This window comes from Dromaius novaehollandiae, chromosome 3 (assembly GCF_036370855.1).
Source record: "Dromaius novaehollandiae isolate bDroNov1 chromosome 3, bDroNov1.hap1, whole genome shotgun sequence".
Taxonomy (NCBI): Eukaryota; Metazoa; Chordata; class Aves; order Casuariiformes; family Dromaiidae; genus Dromaius; species Dromaius novaehollandiae.
In genome coordinates this window covers 68,591,153-68,613,530 of record NC_088100.1, presented here as the reverse complement: position 1 = coordinate 68,613,530, position 22,378 = coordinate 68,591,153, and the positions used below count along the sequence as shown (strand labels likewise).

Here is a 22,378-nt window from a genome sequence, read left to right as displayed (position 1 = left end):
AAAAGTTACAGGAAGAATCTTGACTCAAGTACTTACTGTATCCTCCTCTAGACTAACCTGTGCAGTGCATGTGTGTTTGCATATGTATGGCATGTATGTACGTACATATATGTAGGGAAAATTATGGAGAAATCTTTACAAAAATGGTCACTGGGGTTTAAGGCTTATATAAAGTTCTCATGCCTGAATATGTACTATTGCACTGAATATTATCTTATATGCACACCATCATACAGAAGTGCTAAGTTTAGAAAACTACAGAAGGCTGTTTGCAATAGATTGATTTTGTTGTTTTACCTTGAACAATAATAAGTACGAACAGGGGGCTTAATCTGAAATCGAGACAAGCTGGAAAGAAATGCTAGCATGTATCCCGTAATTATCCAGAAGCAGCCTTGTAGACCCAGAATAAACCCCCCAGCACAATCAGTCCTGAGGCACAGTGAAGAATCAGTTTGTGAGGAGGGGGGATGTTGATAGCTGCCACAGCCTTTCAGTTCTCCTGCTTTCCCTGGGTATCGTTCCTGTTTGGTTTGCTTGAAGAAACTGCAGCAAACAAATAAGAAGAAAATGGGGGAGGGGGAACAAGGAAAAAAACATTTATATTTCATATTGCAGTATTCAAATAAAATATTTAAAAAGCTATAAACAGTTTTATAGTCATTGTTTATGTACTCTATAATTTTTAATATTTCAACATGTAATTGAATTCTGAAGCCAAGATTCTACAATTAATATGACTTTTATAAGTGAGCTATTTGCTAGAAGTAACTTTGAGAAGAATTTGGACTTAAATTTGGGGGGTTTTATGGATATATGATGAAAGCTAAATGCTAAGTGTTCTGCAAAAATCATACATTGTGCACTCGCTTGGGTGAGTAAAAGTCCCAATTTGTGTAAGTAGCTCAAGCATTTGAGAAACCTAATTGTTTGATTCATGTATGCAAATTCAGGCTTTGTGTATGTGAATAGTGGAACATGTGTTTTTGGAGGACGTTTCTTCAGTGCTGTGTTTTTTCTCTATTACAACGTATAGGGAACTCGGGTAAAATGGAATAAGAACAGTATTTATCAGTTTATTTACCTAGGCTTTTATTATTCTGGGCCCTGCTTAGAACTGAAATGAATCCTAGTAATGTTTTTATTTGCATGCCCCATTGAAATGTTCAGCATAAAGCTGGACTAGATTTCAGTGCCATTTTTTCCCCTTCAATTCTGGAGAAGTGTTTTGCTATTGTGAACTAAAACGTGTGGAGGAGTTACGGCACTGACTGGAATGCTTGTTCTCTCCCAGTAAACTCTTAAATCCTGATACTGGAAGAGTCAAAAGCTGGCCAGCTGTGACATCTGAATAATTTTTGAGGCTGTTAATCCAGTCGGAGTATTAATCAATCTTTGTACCTTTGGGGGTGGGGATGGGGAATGGCACAGCCAAAAATAATTCAAGAAAAAAAGACTATTGACAAAAATAATTTAGTTCAACTGAGTCTTGTTCCACAGATTTACCTTTTCAAATTATGGTATGAAATACAGAACATAACCCAAGGGATTCCTCCTGTATGACTATTTGGCAGGTGTATGGATACTTTGTTGTGGAAACCATCTCTTCCAAACCTGTACTCTCAATCTGACAATGCCCAGATGATGCTCAAGTGAATTTTCCAGATGTTGTCAGCATTAGCCACCCTCTATATATGGTATGATATTGATACGGGAGAAATGGATGTCAGGAAGCGTTTTCTAACCAGTTAGGAGGTAGGGATCAGGCTTTAAGAGTCTGTGTTGTCTCTCCTGGCAATTGCCTAGGCCTTTTCCCCCTGTAATTTACAGTTGCACGGACCATCTTGGTTCTGTTCCTGATTGCATCAAACCCCTATGGCAACTACATTGATTTAGCTGAATATATAATATCAGACACACATTTAGTATGTATTAAATAACTTTAGAGAAATATTGTTCAACTTTTTTATATGAAGGTGAACGTCGCCCTTGCTTTTAATTGTTGCTCATCTCTCTTCCAGTCTGTTTTGATCTTTTTTCCACTGAAAATGAGAAGTATCATTTTTATGTCAACCAGTTCTTCTCAAAATCACACTTTAGAAAGTTCGGATATATCAGTCCCACAAGGGATGGTGGACTGGAGAAGCATAGCTGTAATAAAGAATCAGTTTCTTCTCCTGAATCAGGATTAGGTCATGAGTGACTAGAACCCTGTGTAAGCTAGAAAAAAATAATAGGAAATTAAGCTTTTTGTAGGGTAGATCCTCTGGTGAGCAATCTTGCCTTGGTGTGACTTTTTGTTTATTCATGTTTTAATCTCAAAAAGGTAACTTATTCCTTTCTGCCCCTCCCTCCCCTCCCCCGAAAAAGCAAAAAAAAGCATTTTAGGGCAAGACTGTGGCAATTGTGCTACATTACAAAAAGGTGCTCTCTCATGTTCTGTTAGACAACCTAGCTGAATCTCAAAAGTAAGTTACCCATTCCATGACAAGTAAGAGTAAAGAATGCAATTTACAATTGGAATAGGTTGGGAGACACAGTAAAGGGTTTGAAGTTAAGGCCATGTTTCTTAAACTGAGAGTGCTCTCTACATTGTGTGCCTCCTCACCTTAAAACCTTTTTTAACCCACATACCCAAAATGATGTTGTTTAAGGTGCGGGAAGCTTTTTCTCCTGAGCACAATAGGAATAGGTTGAATCTTTTGAAAACAGTTTCTGTTTTTCCGAACACTTTTTCAGCATAGATAATTAATGCCTTCTTCACAGTGCTTGCTGCCCTTGATACATCTGTTACCTTTGACAGATCCTTTCTGTTTGCCACCTCTTCCTAACACGCTTCCAGTATTTTCAGCACAAAATACCTTAGCATCTTTGATGTTGGTTGTATACTGGCTCAATTAAATAAGAAAGCTGCTGACAGAATGGTATGAAGTTGAAACATAAAGCTTTATTTCTGTGAAGATTTTGTCCTTGGTCACTTACCTTCATTTTTTGCTGCAAGTTGCTTGACTGCTTTTAGGTAAGATTGTTAAGTTGTTTAAGACGTGGAGTTTTAGCTAGGGCTTTGTTTTACAGGTTATATGTTCAGTAACTAAGTACATAGAGAGGTAGGAAAGAGGGAGCAGGGATTACACTGCAGTTGCTGCTTTGAAAAACAAAAACCTGCCCTGCTGGTGAGGGTGGCTTTAAAACATCTCTTTCTGGACCTTTCTGGAATATTTAAAAACATGGTGCTGTAGCTGTTCATTACCACCCCCTCGTTGCTGGTGGCGGGCATCTGGCATTTAAGCAAGCCGAGCAGACTTTATCTGGAAAGGGTTATTAGGCCACGTTCACAGGCCCCACTGGGTTGCCTGACCTGTGGGAGTGGAAGCCCCAGTGGGGCGGACTGGGACATCAGTGGAGGGGCTGCAGTGTTTTAACTTTTTATCGGCACTGTCTTGAGCGGTGTCCCTCTGCAGCCGAAATCTGCGGTCGTGCACGAGGGTGACTGCTGTAAGAGCCCCTTGGCAGTGGGCTTAAGGAGGTGAGGGTTTTACAATTCACCATTTGGGGAGTGCAGTATTATAATGAAATACAGTGTTGAACAGGAGAAATGAGGCGTACTAATGGATTAGAAAAGGTAGAGACACAATACTTAAAGAAGAGGCTGTTTAATATTTCTAGTAACAGTTACTGTTTATGTCATACAGTATAATGGCAGTTTTTTCAGGATTTCCCATATATTAGAATGCTTGAGGATTAAATGTTTGAATTTTGTATTTATAATATATGCTGCTCTTTGCTTAAGGAAAATTAAATAGTGACTACCCATAGATTTCAGGCTCAGTACTACAATCGTTTTGATCTCTATGTTGTCAAACAAATAAACATCAAAAGCTAATTTTCAGTGTAGTTACTCTGTTTCCTGCGGTGTTCTGGTGTGGAAGAACTGATTGTATGCTACATATATATGAAAAAGAACGTATGACAGACCTGCATCTTGCCACACCAGTCAACAAAAAATACACAATTTGAGCTGTAAATACATGTTTCACAGCAGGAAAATACTGTTCTTGCACATGTGTATGTGTGCATATGTATCTTATGTATTTCATCTTCCAATGACAACAGCAGATAAACATGTTAATTGTTGAGTAATCCACTATCTGCATTTGCTGCTGATCAATGGTTTGTGGTAACTAAGGAGGAGTAAGTTATCTCCAAACAGTAAGGGGTGAGAGCATGCTCACAGCTAGTTTGTGTGTACATGTTCTTACAGTAGAGTCTCCTGTAGTAACTGGCAAGTGTGAACTGTCAGATCTGTACACAATCTCAAATGTCAGTTTATCCCAAATTTGTAATGGTTGTTATCTGGTGCTGATCCAAATATGTCTGTGTCTGTCTGTCTTTTTGAGGTTACAGGAATTGTCACATTGCCATGTAACCCACAAATTTTTATTCTCTTCTGCCTTGCTTCTAATATACACAATTCTGAAGTAAGTATACTCTCCTACCAGGTTGATGGTTATCTCTTTAGTTAGCTAATGTCTAGAGTCTAATTTTTTGCTTCTTAGGGATTGGCCTTGTTCCCAGGATTTTGCAAAATATTTGCAATGGGAGACTAAAACAGCAGGTTAGTCAATATCACGTCCAAAAGTGTGTATTAGGCACAGTGTTAAAGGTATCAATGATGGGGGGGGGGGGTAAATAAGCTTCCCAAAAAACATTGGCATTGAAAACAAAGTTCAAAAATATGAGCAGGACAGATCTGTTCCGCTAAACAGCTTTTAAGAACATGAGGCATCATTGTGTTTTATCTCCAATACTGGCTGACCAAGTAGAGAGCTGTTACAGGGAGCTGTGTCCTTGAGCTGCTGTGTTGTCTGCACATGCTAATAAGGAGAATGAGGAGAATTAATAAGCCAGTTCGAGATGCAGCAGTTTCTTGAAAATCTTTTCCAACCTTTTTAACACAGAATGGCACACAAAGTTATTCTGTCATTTAAGAAGGCATCATTTTGTTATTTAGTTTAGTAATTTTGGATTTAAACAGTAGTGGCTGCAAATATCAGAACACTTGATTCTTACTGTTGCTAGACCTGGTGAGCTAAGAGATAAATGACTGATATCACAAAGCAAAATAAGTTAAAATGAAAGTCTAAGGAAAAGTGGATGCCAAGTTTAATAAAGAATTGTCCTGAACTGGGTCACGCTGTATCCAGCTTTTAGACCAGTCAAACTATAAGGAAATGGCATTTACTTAACGAAAAGGCCTTGACTAAATAGTCCCAGTGGAATCTTTGTATGGAGAGTGAGGAAATCTCAGCTGATCTCTTCTTAATTCATGAGACTTATGCTGTGCGGCTGTCATGGCTTTGTTTCAGACGTAGATTCAGGGTTATAACAGAGGTGTGCCTTTGGTATATTTGTTCAAGGATTGCCCAGGGAAGGTGCCCAGCCCTCCCTTGCTGCAACCGTGAAACCTGACTTGAAGTACAGGCATGATAACCATTAAAAATAAACAAAACTGGTGGCAGTGAGCAAAGAAAAAGGGAAGGAAGGGTTGTCTCAGTTACCAAAGTGTATTCCTACAGCTTTGCATACATTAAAAGCTGCGTATGCCCTCACTAAGTCCTTGAAGTATTGCCAGAAACTAGTATGGATCATGTAGGTTTGTCCCTGCGCCAATGAGAAGAAAGAGAACCATATTTTACAGTTGTTGAATCCTAAATTACTCTAGAAGGAGGCCAAAGTGAGTAGGTACGACAGCTAGCTAGGCTGCATTTCATAAAGATCTGGATGACTATAGCAATATTCATCTTTGAAAGTAAGAAACTTTTTAAGGATTTTGAAAATGAAACACTGGATTTACTTCCCGTCACCTTTGTTTAAAAAAGATGAGTTCAGAACTGATGGTGGTGGTGGTGGGGAATGGACTGATGGGAAAATTTTAAAAGCTGAAAATCTGTACTAGAGAAGGATTACGAGGTTGTGTCTGCACCAAACCCTACAGCACTGTGCATGTTCCAAGGCATGCAGGCTATTTTCTGTGCCCAGCTCAGCAAGGTTATTTTGTGGGAGTACTAGTTGGAGTCATATTTACTTAGCTTTGCACCCAAGCTAGTGGGTCCCATTTATAGGTTGTTGGGACTACAGAGCTTTCCCCCTCTGCCCCACATACCATGAAGTCCTATGTAAGGCAAAGGGCAGGTGTGGGTAAAAGAGCAAATAATCTGGTTATTGACTGGCCAGTTTGATGCAGTTTGTCGTATCACAGTTGAGCGAGAAGTGCACCCCAGTAGCAAGAAGGTGATTTGACAGTAATTCAGAAGAGAACATGTATTTCCTTATCCTTTTCCAATTTTGTTATCATGGGGAATAGAGAGTCCTTTCTGATTTGATTGGTCTTTACAGTAGAGTGAAAAACAAAATATTAAAATATGCAATTACTATGTACATTTGTTTTGTTTTGCACAAACTTCAGAAGTGCCGGAAGCGTGCTTTTTTTAGTAAGTAGGCAGTTGGCAAAAAGTCTGTAGATTAGCAGAGAAGCTGTGTGCTGTAATTCTTCAGCAAAAGACAATCGAGTATACAATCTGCAGCGAGCGGGGCAAATGTAGTCCACAAAATTCTCGTGTGTCACCCAGAGGAACGGTAATGACCAAAAGCATAGAACGTTTTGCCTTGATCAGAGTTGCTCCAGCCTACCGCATTTCTTGCCAGAGTAGCTGTAACCCTATCACCTGCCAGTTGCATATTGTGACTCTGTTAGATAAACTCTGAAGAGCTCAGACCAAAGTCTGAAAGCAGCCTTAAGTGTGTGTTGGTTTGGGAGTTTTTGTCTGGGTACTTAAATGTAGATCAGTGATCCTTTTCAGCATTAGTGTTAAGAGGAGATTATATGGAATACACATACACCAGAAATGGTTATTGCTTATTTTTGGTTTCCAGAAAGAAGATGGAGAGGGGCTCTGTGACCCATGTCTTGTGGAGTTAGTTATTTTCTCCTTGGTAACTTTGCTACCTCATATTCTGTTGTTTGGATAACAGTCTGAGTATTAAGTGCAGTTGTAATTTTTTGTTAACAGTATGCCACTTCCTTTGGCTCTTGCTCAGTTTCAGCTAATCCTATCTCAAACAAAGTCTTGATGAGACAAAAAGGAGTTAGACTGAATTGAGGAATGAATCAATGCTGAGTATGGCTTTGGGAATGACCAAATTATAATAGTTCCTTGTGTCATCTAATCATTAGGTAGTAAAATTCTGTTCCAGAAAGGTATTCAGCATTGCTCCTCAAGGTTTGCATCTATGTTACATCTCCCTTTCTTTCTGAGAGGGAGGTAAAAATTGCACACTTGGTGCATGATTTACTGCAAGTCTTCTGTTTGTGATGCAGTATTGTTCCTAGATTTGGGGGCTATGTGAATCTTTTATTTAAAAGCAAAACAAAAATACTGAGGAAGTCTCATTCCCTCTGGTTAAAAAAGAAAGAGAGAGACTTAAGGGCTACTCCCCTGCTTGTTTCAGGGCACTCCATACATTATTCAGCAGGGATCCTGCAGGATAACAAGTGAGTTAATATTTTTCCATCTTGTAATTGAATTAAAAAAATAAAAGCATTGTTCTACTGTGACGTAGAATACTAGAATACTACCTGAGCAGTAGTGGTTTTGGCTACAGCTGTCCAAGTTGGCCCGTTTTAGAGACTGTGTAGGTTGTTCTAGTGGAAGATGGGAACTTCATCCCATCACATGTTGGGGATAGCCAACAGGACTTCTTGGCACCATCCTGGTCTGAGCCTAGCGGCTGCACTTAGGCCAGTTCCCTAGCTGCCAGCTGGTCTCTGGGGTGCCTCATGGGGGAGGCAGCTGGGAGCAGGAGATTGTAATGAATTACCCTGGCAGGAGAGGTGTGGTCCAGCAGTTGGGTACTACTGCTTAGACCACTAATCGCATCTAATATATTTGATCTGCAGTGTATCACTAATAAACACACTCTAGAATATTACCTGGTTGTTCACCTGTCACTGCTTACGTAGTGTTCTAGTCCAGAAGTGCAGGATACCATGGTGTGGTATTATTTTATTAAAAGCAAAAAAGGCTGTTTGACTCTTCAGATAAGCTAGAAAAGGCACCAATGAACAGTACTTAAAAGTTGCTTTTATATATAGATAAAATATGAGACAGGTAGGCCCATTTGAGTATATGAGCATACAGTAAGGAATGAAAAGCAGACTGAAGTGGAGATGGAGGGGGACATTGAGCAGAGATTCAGCACAGTGCCTGGAGAAAAGCTACTGTATCTGCTACAGGCACATGAATTCAACAGTGGTTCATTTAAGAACCAAGTCTGATTTTTTTAATGATTCACTGAATTTTTCACTGTAAAAGAACCCTCCCCCCAAAAAGATAATTTATTCACATCTGTGCAGTCAGAACAGACAACTAAAATAGGAAATGGTCAACTGCCACAAGTAAGTGTATAATGAGAAGTTCTTAATTTATCTCTGTGTTGAAGCAGTACTGAATCTCTAGTTCACTTTTTGTTTATTGGAAATAACGTGATATATTTTGGTGAGGATTAAGAGAAAGATGATGCTTGGCTGATACTTAAGGATACAAAATTTGCTCTTCTGCTTGGATGGATAACATGGGTGCTGACTGAAGTACACTCTCATTCCCACTAGAGGGGGGTCCTCTCAGGCTAGGTTGTAGCGCGTTTTGTTTTGTTTTGTTTTGAAACTCAGCCTGAGGAAAAACTCACATTGTCCGTTATCTTGTTTCAGTACTTTATACTGTGTATCTTACGGTGTCAGCAGTTACTCACCTCTTGCTGATCTTAGCTGCATTTCATACAAAGAGGTGAAAAGCAAACATGAATGGACTAATACAATGGTACAGTAGTAAATGCAGTAGTAACAAAGAATACAGAGGGTGTTTTATTGCATCATCCTCATCATGAAGACAAGTATGTTATCACAGAAGTGGTGTGATTGCTCTTGGAAAAACACAAGTGGTGTTATCAGGCCTGTTCAGTAACGTTTTTGATTAGAATTACCATCTACAGCGATAGCTACATGCTGAGCCATTTTATTGTCGGTGTGAGCCTTACATTTCTATACATAAAAGAAAATACTTCTGTTTGTAAAAGAGACTAAGAATATGTTGCTTCATCTTTTTTTTTCTTTTTTTTTTTTACTTTTTGATGTCATAATTTGTTGTTCTTGGTTTCTCAGTGAAAAGAAAGAGAACTGAGTTTTGTAAAAGGGCTGGCTGTAGTGCCATCTTCCCCTGTGTGTACTGAAACCGGGGCAATCAAGAACATCTCTTTCCACTGGGAGAGTGGGAGCTGCTGTGTGTTGCTAATCCCACGTCATTATGCAGCAAAGGCTCCCAGATGTTGCAGGGGCCTGTCTACAGGTGGAGCCTGACTGAGTAACACTTGGCCTGGCCTCTACTGGGCTCCTGCAGCTGGAAGGAGGAGGAGGTGGAGGAGGAAGAGGGAGTGCAAAGCAGTCGCAGAGGGGCACCTCAGCCCTGCTGGGACTGTGAGAGCAGAGGAGGAGGGGGCAGCAAAGCGGTGTGGGGCAGTGAGGAGCCCACAGCCTCACTGGGGGCGCAGAGGGACCCAGCGACACGGAGAAGACCTCCAGGCTTTCCTGATGAATCTCCGCTACAAAAAGTTTAGAACTGGTGGAACAGAGTAATATGTATTGAAGGGTTTGGAGGTAGCAGCTAGGTATATGAACAGCGTAATACCATGTAGATAAAACTGAGTTAGTTTTAAACCAGCTTGCTCATGTTTTGGAACGTGGGTAGCTGTGGTAGTAGGGTGTTACGCCAAAGCAATTAGCCAAGTGGAAATAGATATTTGCAATGTAGATGGGTACCACATTAACCCTAGCTGGACTGCTTCTGATACGGGAATTACTTTTTTCAGAAGCTATTCAAGTATATGACTAGGGCAGTGTACTGTGATATACTGTTATTTCCAGTCCAGCCTCTGATTATTCTCTTTTTGGCCTTGGGCAAGTCACTTAACCCCTCTGTCTGTTTCTTCATCTGTAAAATATATTATGGATATTTATCAGTCTCACCAGGACTGATTGTTTAATATTTATAAAGTGCCTAAAGGATTAGAAGCTTAATATAAGTAGCTAATACATATCACTTCAGATTGATTTTATTTACTTGGATTTTTTTTCCTACCTCCTATTGAATGAGATGCCATTTTGTAGCCTCTTAGTGCCATTCCTAATCAGCTGGACAGGTCACAATTGGGTAACATGAGGTTCACTTTCTCCTTTTATTCTTAGTTCCTATAAATCCTTTATCTTCCCTCCCTTTTTCTTCCCCCTTTTTTAATTTAGAGATGAAGAGATACCATATGTTGCTAGATCATGACATAAATATATTTAAGTGCTGCCATCATTGTTAGTTTATCAGCCTTTCCATTATAAACCCTCTTGTTCAGGGGTTTATAACTCTGGCAGTATAATGTGCTTCAGGCTGAAACTTGACATTCATTTTTTTCCCCCTTGATTTGCTTTAAATCCTTCACTCTTCTTAAGTTAAACTGGAGATTAGATACATTAGTTATAGTTATACTAATTATATAAATTATAGTGCAGCAGTAGGCATTTAAAATAGGACATAAATCAGAAGTAGAGAATTTCCTACTTGTTAAACTATGAGCCTGGGAGTAGAAATCTGGGCTACTTTTCATGAGTGTGTCCCTGACTTGGCACGTGATTACTAGGAGATTAGTTAACCTTTCTCTTCCTTACTCTTCTATCTGTTTATTGGGATGCTGATGTTTCCTACTTCACTGGATTATGGGGAGGTTTAATTAATTAGAAATCATAAATGCACTGAGATTTTCAAGTGAAAGTTGCTGAAGTGTGAAGTATTTTTAAGGAGACTAATGAAAAATCAGTGGGCCTGCTTTTCTGTTTCTGTAGTCATTGTCCCAGATTAATGCATATCAACTCTTTGAGCTGTAAGATATGTGGCAACCAGTAAGGAATTTGATTTGGAGCACCGCTAGATCACTTAACAGCTCCCTTTCCTCCAGCTTTCAAACATTTGTTGCATCTTGCAGCCTGGTAGCCTCAGCCTTTGCCTGGGGAATTTGTCTTCTCTGAATTCCAGAGTTTTGAATGAATTCACTTTGCTCAAAACAGGGCAGGAGTCTGTAAGTGAGCCCTTGTGCTGCTGAGTTTCCAGTTATAGCTGTTCCACTTTGTGCTGTTGCAGGAGTGTTCAGCCTAGTAGGTGGAAGAAAACAGGAGGGGAAGAGTTTGGGTTATTCCTGTCTTTTTAGCAGGGAGTTGTCACGGCCAGTGATTCTGGTTGTTCTCAGGCAGCTTTTTGTTGTAGCCAAGACTGCATCCGGAAAACAAGGTTCCAGCTGTTGGGCAGTAAGTTTTGGGACACTGAAAGATGTTCCTCATGTGGTTTAGGTTGAGAGACCTTGTCTGTGTCTAGAAGGGTGCTTTCTGAGTTTCTCTTGAGGGTTGCTGTTGTCAACTGTTAGTTCAGTATGTCAGCATGTACGTAGGCTTTCCTAGGGTTGACACAGACTAGTGTCTTTGCTTACAGAACTTCTTTGCCTGGACTGTGATGCTGTGCTCAGGAGAGGTGGTTGGTAGTGGCTAAATTTGAAATGATCTTTCTCCTTATAATTTCAGGTTGAAGTCTTGGCCTCGGAGGATGCTACATTTGGACACAAGGTGTGTAGTTTGATGCAGTTTTGTTATCGAGGTCCCATAATTTTAGATTGTTGGATGTGATGTCACAGCAGAAGGTAATTTTCAGCCTGAGAATTGAGGCTCCTGTGACTTTTATACACCAATTCAGACATTTTTCCCTTATTCTGAGAATGGCACAGGCTGTTTTGGTTCTGTTTTTTAGTATAAATTATTTAAGCAAATTTTAGGGAAGCCCAGGTGAAAAAGTGGAAGTTCAGCTTTCTAGTGACTTTTAAGACTGGAGTTGCCTAAGTGTTGGATTTGTTCTTGTTCCACACATTTGCAGCTCAGAAATCCTAGCCATTATCTGCTTTGCAATCTGTTGAGTAAGCCACTTTGTTTATGATCCTTTTTCACAGTGCATCTCAAGTAGAAAGCAATACACTAAACAGCTGCATCACCCTGTGTTCAACTGTAGATCAATGTATGGCATAACAGTGTACATGTTCAAGAGATCACTTTAGGCCTGCTCTGCAAAATGAATGAGGTGTATCCTAATTATTGCTTGACTTTCTTTGGCCTATGAACCTTATGGTGTTGACCATGGTTTTTAACTGAGCAGTAATAGCAGATGATTTTAGGCAAGGCAGATTGTGTGTAGGCTAGATCTAGTTAGCTGAGAAAAGAGAGTGGATAGGGGAGGCGAAGAAAGAGATTGTAGGAACAGTAGGCTAAATCATGACAATGAAGAATTTCCTCCTGCTGAAAGCCCACATGCAGTGATACCACTGCAGGTGAGAAAGTAGCAGTGTTATTACTACCAAGGTGAAAAAAATCAAGAAAAGATTAAATAAATTCTCCAAGTTTATATGGAATACCATAAAGAAAATTAACCCCCCCACAAAAAAAATCTTTAAAAGCACCTAAATATTCATGATTCCAGAACCTACAGTTGTGCCCTTATTGTATGTTTTATGTTGTGATATCTGATAGTGATTTAAATAAATTATTGAAAAATAAACAGAGCTAATCCAGTATGATTTGAAGTATTTAACATATGGTAGTATGCAGTATTTTCCATTTTTTATTTAATACCCAGCATGCATACAGAATATTCACTGAATAATAAACCTGGAGGGTCAGCTCTTGTGAACTCATCTCCATAATCCTTCAGACTAGCTGGGTAAACAGAAATATTACTGAAGATTATTGTAGCCAATAGCTCTCACAACTAAAACACTGTGAAGGAGGCTTCTTACTATTTTTAATGGCTAAACTTGCAAGGTTTTTTTGGTCTTACAGTCATCTTGATGGACATAACTTGAAATGCCTTTCTACCACCAAAAGTTTTAAGAATTTTCTTTTGCCGAGTCAGATTTTACAAAACTGAATACGTATTATTGCCAGCTCTAGCATCATCTTCCAGAGACGCAAGCAACTTTTCTGTAAGATTCAACATTAGAACCAAGAGGTTCTTTTTACTGTCTTAAAAAGCAGTCTTGCATTATAATAGAATTATCTGTATTTAGGAATGTCATGTACTTTTTGTCTGTCAAGAAGAAAAGATCAGAAGAAAGTTTCATCCCAAATTTGTTAATCCCAGAATTTATCTTAGCTGTCTGTTTTAGGCTTTCTATGAAAGTATTTTATTTCCCTTTCCCCCTTAAAAAATTCTTCCTCTGTTGCCTGTCTCAATGACAAATAAATGTTAGTCTTTCAGTGTTATATTAACAAGTCAGTTGGTGTGCCCGTGGAGAATACATATAAACACAATTTTTGAAAAGAAAACTGATTTTCATTTCATAACTGGAATAAAAATCTTTCTTAAAATAGGAAAATTCGTCCGGATGGCAAATACCAGATCGCAGAGATGAGAAGCGTGTAAGCTTAGAGCTTGCACAGTGTAATACTAGCCTTGGTGCCTGTTTTCAGCCTGAATTTCCTTCTAGGTCTAAGACAGATTCTTGGGTGGTTATCTTTACAATATTAGGTGTAGCATGTGCCTCAGCTTGTAACATGGTGTAGTCTCCTTTGTGCACGTAAGCTAACCTAAGTTGCTGCAGAGAGTGGGTGTTCTTTTGACTGTATCTGTTCCACCTGTCCTTGGACATTTATCACTTAGTCTCACAGTTGTTGACAGGCAGTGTTTCCTGTAGCTACTGCAACACTGTTTTAAAAAAAGCACTTCTAAAATGCTGAAAGAGGTTATAATGTTATCCTTTTGTTTTATATCTTCCATGTTTTTAGTCTCGTGGTAGATACGCATGGTGGCAGTGAGTGGGTCTGTTTCACTGGGAAGCGAGCTGGGTGAGACAGCAGAACATTGTTCCGTTTCACCATCATTGTCGCCCACAAAGTGAAGATCTGGACGTTTTGTGTGTCCCTTGTGTATTTGGGTCTTTGATGATAAGCACCAGTAGAAATTAGCTACGGAGTCCTTTAGATGCGAGATCTGCATATGGATTTGGACAAAACAATTTTTAAGTTAGAAAGAAAATAAGCTATTGTTTTACATTGTCAAAAAACAAACAAAAAAAAAAACATGGGAAGGGTAAATGGAAGTTACAAAACTTCCGGATCTTATCTTTAATCCTTAAGCTCAGAACAGACACAAATTCCATGCCCTTAGTAGCAGTTCTTCAAAGTGTTCCTTCCATACCACTTTTTTAAATAAGAAAACAGATTTTCCTCAAAACAGAGGTAGAATACAAGGCATTTGTTGGCATAAAAACGCCATTTTAAATATGAACATTACTGTTTTTTCTCTATTTTGTGCATATGTGAGACCAGTACTCTTTAATGATTCATTAAAGTGTAAGCAGTTTTTCAGTCAAATTTAAATAAAAGTTGTTGTTTGATAAGTATAAAGATGAATACATTCTGACAGTGTTACATCCAAGCCTTCCTTTTGATTCAACGGTAGGAAACAAAAACATTCAGCTTTCTGTGCCGCTAATTTTATAGAAGGGGAAGCTATTAGTGTGCTGTAACAGCATCTTTGAAGATCGTACAAGTGGTATTCAGTTTAATTTATATGTGCATGTGTGTGTCATGTTGCTTTGTTTAAAAAAAAACCAAACAGCCTTTGACTGATCTTACAGTTTCAGCATTCCGAATGGTTGTGACTTGTGCATGGTTATGTATGGAGAGATGTAAGGAAAACGATAGCCCGACAAATCATAAACAGCTGATAGGTGATCTGGGACAGACTTAACAGTTCTGCATGGTTCATTCAGATTCTGCTGAGTATAAACTTATGTATATAAATAAGTTTCTTTCAAACCATAGCTGCCAAGAAACTAACACAAAATAAGAATGAATAGATGCAGTGGTATCTGCCCGAGTCTGCAGTCAACACAAAACAATGTATTTAAGAGTTGGAAACTCCTTCAGTCCCATTAATCTTATTAAAGCCTAATGATGACATGTAAAATACTACCAATCTAATTTGTGTTGATTTTAGCTGGAATAGGAAGATACATTTTAGCAGATGGGACCAGTGCTCCCAGATGGTAGAGAAAATAAGGAGGGATACAAATATGTGAAAAAAAAGGGGAAGAAAGAACGGTAAGGTGCAAAAAGCAGAAATAAAAGGTAAAAGGTTTAACCATTTTGAATGGTGCTGATTTTAACACCAAAGCAGTGAACAAATAAAAATAACTGTGTCTGAGTTTTTTAAATCCTCCTAAGAGATTTAGATGCTCAGTTTCCATTAGAACGCTTTAATCCCTTAGGTAGAATTGAAAATCTTAGTCTGAAAGGTTGGTTATTATATAAAGATTTAACCCACATTTTATTGTTGTTTGAGCGTCATATTGACATCAATTGGAATTACGGTGTAGAATGCAGTAGTGTATACCCCAGACAGGTTAAAAATGGTATTTGGCCCTACCTAGAGAATGAGATACTTGACTTTTTTAATATTTGTGCTCGGTTTACTGTCCTTTTCTTTCCCTCCCTGTCCCTAAGGCTTTTGCTGTCAGCAGCTACCTGACCCAAATAATCTAGGGTAGAGGAGGTTTCCTTCAGTTAAGAAGGGTGAGATCACCTTGTCCACGTGCCTCAACCTGTATGTGGACATGTAAAGCGCCATAAGCCCCGTTTGTAGAGGCAGCCGCAGAGCCCGCCTACCCCAGCTAATGCCAAGGTGCAGTGATCCCAGCTTAGGGCAGCATTAATATAAATAAGTCAGTTAATGGCAGTCCAGCAGCTACATGTCAGAAGGCTCACAACTTTGTGCAACAGGAAAAGAGACACTTATGTTCCCACAGTGGGGGAGCTCCACCAAGAGCCGGGCTCTCTTATTTGGTAGTGAGCTTTAATCCTGCCATTGTGTGTAGTTTTAAGCTGCGTTGTGATGTAATTGGCTTAATCATTACTATTATGTTGTTTTGCACAAGTTAAGATTGTAATTTGACATATGGAAATAAATGGCAACTGGATTAGTGATTTGTAGGTGTCATTTAAGAAAAGGGGGCAGGGGAGAAAGCCTTTCGTATTTTGCAAATGGAACGTGTGCTAATGTACAGAGGCAGCATTGCCCTCAGAGCCGCACGCATCTCGTGCTGTCCTGAAGCAGGAGCGAGCTCCACCCGCTCATTTCTGGGACGGGACTGCTGGGGTCAAGGAAGCAGAATCCTGTTTCTGATGGATGCATTCACTAAAGGAGTGATTGTACATTTCCTTTGGAGAAGACAAATACAGGAGAAAACATTTCTCTTTGATCGAGAAATCAGCATAATGGAGACACAGTTCTATTAAAACGATGCAATAAGGGTGACATTTCTGATGGGCTTGTGCCAGCGCAGCAGAGCTTTAGGCAGCATTCGTGGAACAAGCCGTATTTTTGTGTTGTGACACAGCATAAAGTGATGACCTCGTCTCTATAATTTAGTAACTCTGGAAGTTGTTGAGAGATTCTGTTCCTAACTTTTTTAATGTATGCTGTTGGTATGCATTTTTTTAATGCTCTTTCTCTGACATGGGATATCCGGTTTCAGAAATGAAGTGTGCTAAGAACTAAAATCTTTTTGTCTTCCCAAACAGGCTACTTTTACTCCAGTTTATTAAAATTCTTTCTCCTTCCTCCAGCTTGCAAATGCTGCTTTATTGCGATACTCAGCACATCACTCTGCATCTTCTGTAGCCCACTTATTTTCACAGTCCCAGATACAAGTTTGAATCCCAAGGGGAAATTCAGCTGCACTGTGTAGCTGCGTGTCCACTTCCTGATCTGAAGCATAGGAGACCAAGGACAATATTTTTGGTGGCTGAATGTGAATTGTGACTGTGCAATCTAGAAGGAAGCTGCTGTTCTAGCGATCTCCATAATACGGAAGCCTTGAGCTGCGAGATGGAGTAGGGATGCCATTCGAGAAAACTGAGAAAACATGTTCTCAAGAGATTTTTTGTTTGCTAAAATTTTTTGAAATTTGTGTTGGATTGATTGGCACAAAATAGTACTTATTTCTTGGAAAGAATGAGAAAAGAAGCCATTGAGGGAGAAGAAAAAGTAGGCATTAAAAATTGTTTCCTTTCAATGCATGCCTTGTTTAAGATAGCTTTCTTTTGTTGAAGACTCTAAGTAGCCTCTGCTTCTGCCATCTGCTGGTTGCTAATAAAAGTTGCATCTTCAAAGCCAAATTAAATTGTTTTAAAGCCAATTAATCGTTTTTAGAAGAGGATGTTTTCAAGTGCCTGAATTATGTCTGTCTTGATATGTTGACACTTGGAGTGTCTATGTGTGCGTTTAGGATATAGGAAAATATAGAGAAATGAGTCCTCATTTACATCCGTCTGCACTGTTGTTTTATATAGAAAGCTGGGGGTTGCAAATTTTTGGATTTGTTTCAGCTTAGAAAGAATAGATATTCATATTAGCCTCCAGTAACTTCTGTTTCTCTACTTAGAGTAGAATTAAGATTACACTTTTCCCTGGGTTTTTGTTTGGTTGTTCATTTTTCGTGTGGAGTTGTTTTATCTGAGGTGTTTGGAGATGACCGAGAGGATTTTGCAACCTTCTTTCTTTGAGTCATTTTTAAAGCTGTGTTTTAGAATTGCTGAAGTCTTCTGCGTGCCCTCCGTGCTTTTTTTGAAGAGTAAAGAATTAAAGAAGGGCGTTACAGCAGGCTGTAAGGTGCTTTTTTTTTTTTTTTTTTTTTTTTTGATATTCTCCGCAGGGGTTGAGACCCCTGACAGATGTGCCAAAGTGTTTCAAAATAGTTGCAACTAAGTAAGTAGTAGTAACTTCAACACGTTTCTGGACCTATACATGTTACACCTGTGGTGTTCAGAACAATCCAAAAACACACAAAACAAAGCAATTGTGATCACCTTCTAGAACTTTTCTCTAAGTAACCAATAGTTTTTGATTTTTGGTAAGTTTAGTTGCAGTAAATACCTCTGCAGATTTTTTTTTTTTAGTTAGGTTTATAGAAACTGAGAGGCACACCAACAGACTCGAAGCCCTAAGTTCCTTCCATCTATCGTACAGCCCTAACTGTGATCCACCTTACCCTGGGTGCTGAGGATGGCAGAGGATCCTAACTAGCTATGCAGAGTATAGAAGATGAAATCAGAACAGGAGTGTGGTACCCCCTCAAAATCCCTTCCAAACAGCACTTGCCTGCTGTAGTGGCCCACTCCCCACAGATCGTTCCCTCTCCCGTTACACAATATATAGAGGAATTTGAAGCTCTGTTGGAGGATGGAGAAGAGGGAGAACTTCTTCAAGGTCCCAGGGACTCACCATGCAGTGGAGATGGATCTGGATCATTCTGAGGCAATCTCACATGAAGAGGAAAAGATAGAATAGTACACAGAACAGAAAAAAAGTCCCGTGTTAGCTAAAAAACCCCAAATGGAAGAATGTCAGTATATGCAGGGTGAATGATATAGTAACAGTTGGTCCTTTCCTCTTTATGCTCTGTAGCCCAAAGCCAGTGCTGCTGTTAACTTGCACGCGCTCCTGTACTGTGGTCACAGGAGGGACAAAGTAAGGCTAGGCTTTAGGAAGGGCCTGTCTTCTGCTGCGGTGTCCCTGTGAGTGAGCGTGCAGCCATCCTTCTTGGATAGTCTAATGGCTCCTCCCTGGGTAGATTTCTTGCCAGTGACCAAAAATAGCGATAAATACATGTTTAATGCTCCTTTTCAGTGTGAAGCATCCTGTGATGCTTGCAGAATAAATACTGGTGGCCTTGGGGTTAGACTTAGGCAGTCTGCATGTGTAAGTGGTAACGTATTTATTTTTAAAAAGCTGTGCACACTGTGTGGAAAGTTAGTGTAGGCAAAGCTGGTGAACATCTTGCCTGTCTCAGCATCTTTGGAAATTGCTGTTGTGTGATTTGCCCAGTGCCTCGAAACCAGTTGGCATTAGCACTAAAAAATCTCAAACTGCTAGCTTTCTTCCTGCATCCCTACTTTATGAACATACATAAACATGATGAACAGCCTTCATCTCTGATACTGCCTAGTTTCTTTATTTTATCAAGATGTGCATGGGACCTCATTTTGATTTTTGGTACAAGTCTGCAGTTGCCACTAACTTCCTGAGAATATCAGGGGTCAGAAATCAGTGTACAGTTTTCAGGAGCAGATGTGTGTGTTATGCACAACAGTTGTTTAGTTTCTGCTGAAGTGACATCCGTAAAAAAGGCTTGGGAAATACTTTTGCTTCTCCGATCCATCTGTATCCTTCTTCCTTCAGTATTTCTACAGCGTTTCTGTGCTGTTTTAAGTTGCCACTTTGTTAAAATTAACTGCTGTAACCTTTAACCACCCAGCATTTATGGCAGGAGCAGCAGCAGCAGCTCATGCTTCCCCGTGCTGCTTTGTCAGTGTGCTGCCATCTTCGCTGGGAGAGACAATCTAGGATATGCAAAGGGAGTTTTGCTCTGTAGAAATGCCACAAAAGTACCAAGTTTGATACTGTTTTTGTGATGGGAACACGCGTCGACTTGTTCCGGATTAGACTGAACCCGCCATTTCACATGAGCCACTATGATGCAGTGATATAAATTACCACAAAATAGTGGTAATTCTCTTAGTCTTTCTTCTGTTATTCTAGACATTTTTAATTGGTAGGAGCTCTTCGGTCTTAGGGACTCGTGTTTCCAACCTGGTTGCCATTACTCAGTTTGGTGTTCTGTTAATAGTTGTTTTTAGCTGAACTCCAGTCTGTTAAAATGTAACCAGGACAATGTTTCTATGATCCTGCAGGTCATTTACAGTTGTGTGTGGCCCGTTTGATTTATACTGCTGTTTTGAACTTTCAGGGAATATCAGATTTACAGAGAACTCGTTTGACAATTAGAACACAATGTTTGCTTGTAAATACCTGCAACTTTTCAATAAATGTTTAGGCAGGTGGTCTCTTTGTTTGCGGGTGGGAAGAGGGCAGAGCATAGTCTTTGCAAGTAGTTCCCTGTTCTTTCTTGATCTTGAGAGCAGGTTAGACCAGATTTCTTTTTCTTCTGTAAATTCTCCCCGATTGCGTAACTGGTGCAACCAGAACTGCTGCCTACGGGGATGAACCCCACCTTGTTACAGGAAGCGTGTTCCCATTAATGTTGTGACTGAAAAACAACAACAACAAAGAAACCACAGCTTTTTTTTTCTTTTACTGCTGTTCGTTTGTTTGCTTTTCGTGTATAGTATTTTTTTTCTTTTCTTTTCTTTTAACAGCACTAAACAGGTATACTCACAGGTATGGAAAATTCAGTTTTTTGCCATGTGGCTGCTTATACCAGTTGCATAGTCAGCTTGTTAGAGCTAGCGCTAGATTTGAAGAATATAGCAAATGCAAAGAGGAATGTGAGAAAGTTTTTGGGTAGACAGATGTGATTTAGGATTTCCTCTCCCTTTTTTCCTGAGACAAGGTCAGGTGTATCATGCTCCAGAACTGTGCTTGGCTTATAAAAGTACCGTTGACATGTCATCATGGATTTCAAAGAGGAAGAAGCAATGGCAATAATGCAAAATCTTGTTTTTTACTGAAAGTACATTTCTGTTACAAAAACGACATTTTGTAACTCTGAAGCTTCAATATTTTTTTTTTTAAGAGATTCTTCTTGCGAGGCAAGGTTTTCTGGTGAATCAGGATTTTGATGGATAATTTTATTGGATTAGAATTACAGTGGGAATCTTGTCATTTTTCAAGGTCATTTCTTTGATTTGCTTGGTGAACAGTTAATTACATTGGATTTTAATAATATATTTTGCTTTATGTCTTTTATAGGAAGACCAAGATTACAGGATGGTTTTGACATGGTTTCCATATTGTTGCAATGTTTAAAATTGTCTGAGATTATATGCTTTGTAAGCAATGGTGATACATTTCCATTGTAATATTTGTGTGTCTTTTATGATTTTACTACAGAATCCTTGATACTACCTGAAATAGAAAGCAGACAGATTTACAGTCTTTTTAGTAATACTTGCCCTAACATTTGATTCTAAAGCAAAATAAGCATCGCTTGTACAGTTCAATTCTGTGAGACTGTTTCTTCTCACTCCGGCTGATGTTTTTTTTTCCTCCATTATTGAGATCTATTCGAATCTTCCCAAGCTGCCTGTGAAAACTCCTCGTGGTATTATGCCTTGGTGTCAGAGCAGATGTACTGATTACCTTGTAAATTTAATCTATAATCTAGAATGGCTTTGCAACTTTAATCCTTGTGCAAGGGCTGTGCAGGAATACAAATATCTTAGAAACAGTTGTGAGAAGGACAGAGTTAGAATCCATGCAATTTAAAAATAAGTAAATGCATTTTGAGAAATGTCTAACTGTTGTTTAGGAAAGAAGACAAGGTGAATCATGTGGAACTGCCTGTTGTAGCATCTAAATATCACTGTAACACGTACTGTAGGACTACATGCAAAAGCTTTACAGCAGTGTAGGTATGGGTGTTCATACGCTTCTTAACTTTTAGTTTTGAAGCTGTGGCATGTGCACAATGCTTCCAAGGTCAAAGTTGTTAAGCTACCCCAAAGAGTATTGAGGAAGGAATTATGTTAGCTAAAGCTTTTTTATTTTTTCAATAAACTCTTTTTATTGATAGTGTTGTGGAGCAGAATCTTGAAGAAGAAATTTGGGAATGCTGGGCCTAGAAGTTGCATGAAGATAGAGTGGGGAAAAAGGAAATTAAGTAGGACTGCAGTCAGTGTCTTTGGTGGAGCAAATGTTGAAGACTGTCACAATACTCGTAAGATGCTGCGTGTTGCCTGGCTTAGTTACACCAAGGTTTGAAAGTGAGAAGTTTAAACTTGATACAGAGAGCAAGGGAAAACCAATGGAGCACATTAAAAATGCAAGCTGACCTAGATATGCTGTTGAATGGTGCCATGTGGTGTGCAGTTTTATATGGCAGGCTGCAGTGTCTCGTTGACCAGAATAAAGCTTAAAAAGCTGAAAATATTGCACTGGTTACACATCCAAAAAGAAGGTGTAAGAATAGTGCCATTCCATTGTATTTTATAGGTGATGTTAAGAAAAATGACGCTATTAGAGATTTTCACTGTGAAAACAGATATTGACTTCTGTTAAACATGTACAATGCGTTTAAAAAAAACCATAATAAAATTACTTCTGGAGAATGACTAATACGCGTGCCCCGTAGCCACATGTGTGTCTGCTTTTTGTTCTCTTCTGTCTAAACTACATGTATGCAGAATCCTGGAAGATGTAAGAAAAATTAATATTATGTTAAG

At 39.2% G+C, this 22,378-nt stretch overlaps 1 protein-coding gene across 13 annotated transcripts in view; it reads left to right on the top strand.

Annotated features, from left to right (window-relative positions):
• The window catches only part of ARID1B (AT-rich interaction domain 1B), a 341,753-nt gene that overhangs the window by 176,422 nt on the left and 142,953 nt on the right, over positions 1 to 22,378 (top strand). For 9 of the 13 annotated variants that reach the window (XM_064509114.1, XM_064509106.1, XM_064509110.1 and 6 more), the window contains one exon: positions 11,672 to 11,713. The exons of the other annotated variants lie outside the window; for them this stretch is intronic. In XM_064509114.1, coding sequence (XP_064365184.1) covers positions 11,672 to 11,713 — 42 coding nt within the window. The remainder of the gene's footprint in view (positions 1 to 11,671; positions 11,714 to 22,378) is intronic. 13 annotated transcript variants of the gene reach the window in all.